The sequence below is a fragment of the Octopus bimaculoides genome, chromosome 1 (assembly GCF_001194135.2).
Source record: "Octopus bimaculoides isolate UCB-OBI-ISO-001 chromosome 1, ASM119413v2, whole genome shotgun sequence".
NCBI lineage: Eukaryota > Metazoa > Mollusca > Cephalopoda > Octopoda > Octopodidae > Octopus > Octopus bimaculoides.
Window position 1 is genome coordinate 3,878,734 of NC_068981.1, and position 1,643 is coordinate 3,880,376.

The 1,643-nt window shown below is 35.8% G+C and overlaps 1 protein-coding gene across 1 annotated transcript in view; it reads right to left on the reverse strand.

The window, feature by feature from the left end:
• Positions 1–239: 239 nt before the first annotated feature.
• Positions 240–1,643, reverse strand: part of LOC106870901 (L-proline trans-4-hydroxylase) — a 46,019-nt gene continuing 44,615 nt past the window's right edge. The window contains exon 9 of the mRNA XM_052974116.1: positions 240–763. Coding sequence (XP_052830076.1) covers positions 650–763 — 114 coding nt within the window. The 3' untranslated portion in view covers positions 240–649. The remainder of the gene's footprint in view (positions 764–1,643) is intronic.

The following is a 1,643-nucleotide window of genomic DNA, read 5'->3' on the forward strand; positions in this document are numbered from 1 at the left end:
CATTCTGTTTGTGGAATAATTATGGTTGTTCCAGAAATTATTTCTAAATGAGAATCTACAATATGTGTATATGTAAGTGAGATAAAGATATACATACATACATATATATATATATATATATAGAGAGAGAGAGAGAGAGAGAGAAAATGAAGGAGAAAGAGTGAGAGAGATAATGTTCATGATGCAAGAGAAAAGAGAAGAGGAACAGAAAGAGAGAAAAAGTGTGAACAAAAGTTGAATTAAATTTTGCAAAGTGTAATTAATTTTATTTTCTCATAATATATGTTTTCTGGAATCAGTTGATTAAATGTAATGTTTCACTAGAGATTGAAAAATAATTCTCAAAATATAGTTATTAATCTCAAATTGTTCATGCAATATTGAACAATTTGTCTTCTGATTTTTCGCTTGTTTTTATTATTATATTACAATATGGCAGCCGACCATCTGTTTGAAAGTTTATTGATTATTTCAGAAACACCAGCCATTAATAGGAACGAGTGTTAGCTTTTGTAAGTTGTGAGAATAAATTGTTTACTCTGGAAATATTGTCTGTGTCAGTGTTTGGGGATGGAAACATCTGCTGCCGAATATATTTAATTACTTTTCTCGAAGACGGTGAAAATTATCTGACAGAGACAAAATCAATCTATTGTTCATCTTTTTGGTCGACCCTCACTGTTTTATCAATTGCAGGATTTAAAAATTTCTTGCCAGTCAGATCTGTATAATTCTGACAGTCTTTCACAGCAGTGTCAGGAACCTGTTTAGAAAATAGAATTCTCATTAAAAATTTTGAAATAAGGAAACACATGAGCACACACATATATATACATATATATCCATGCATACATCAATACACACATACATACAAACTGACATGCATGCATGCATACATACATACATACATACGTACATACATACATACATATATACATAAAACTTTTCACTTAATTAGCATATCTATCCACTCTACTCAACAGATTGGAATTTGCATCAGAGAATACATTTGTAGTGGAAAAAATAATATTTTTATTTACTTTATAACTCTTAAATGAAATACACACACACATACGCACACACATACAAACACACACACACATCACACACACTTACATATATATCATCATCATCGTCATCATTGTTGTTTAACGTCCGCTTTCCATGCTGGCATGGGTTGGACGGTTTGACTGGGGTCTGGGAAGCCAGGAGGCTGCACCAGGCTCCAATCTGATCTGGCAGAGTTTCTACAGCTGGATGCCTTTCCTAATGCCAACCACTCCAAGAGTGTAATGGATGCTTTTTACGTGCCACTGGCACGAGGGCCAGTCAAGCGGTTCTGGCAACGACCATGCTCAAAAGGTGTGTTTTACATGCTACTGGCAAGAGAGCCAGTCCGGTGACACTGGTAACGACCATGCTCAAATGTTGATTTTCACGTGCCACTGGCACATGTGCCAGTAATGCGAAACTGGCAACAATCACACTCGAATGTTGCTTTTTACGTGCTACCGGCGTGGGAACCAATCTGTGGCCCTGACAATAATCACGCTCAGATGTGCTTTTAACATTCCACTGGCACGAGTGCCAATCAGGCGGTACTGTCATCGGCCATGTCAGTGATTTTATATATATAAATATAT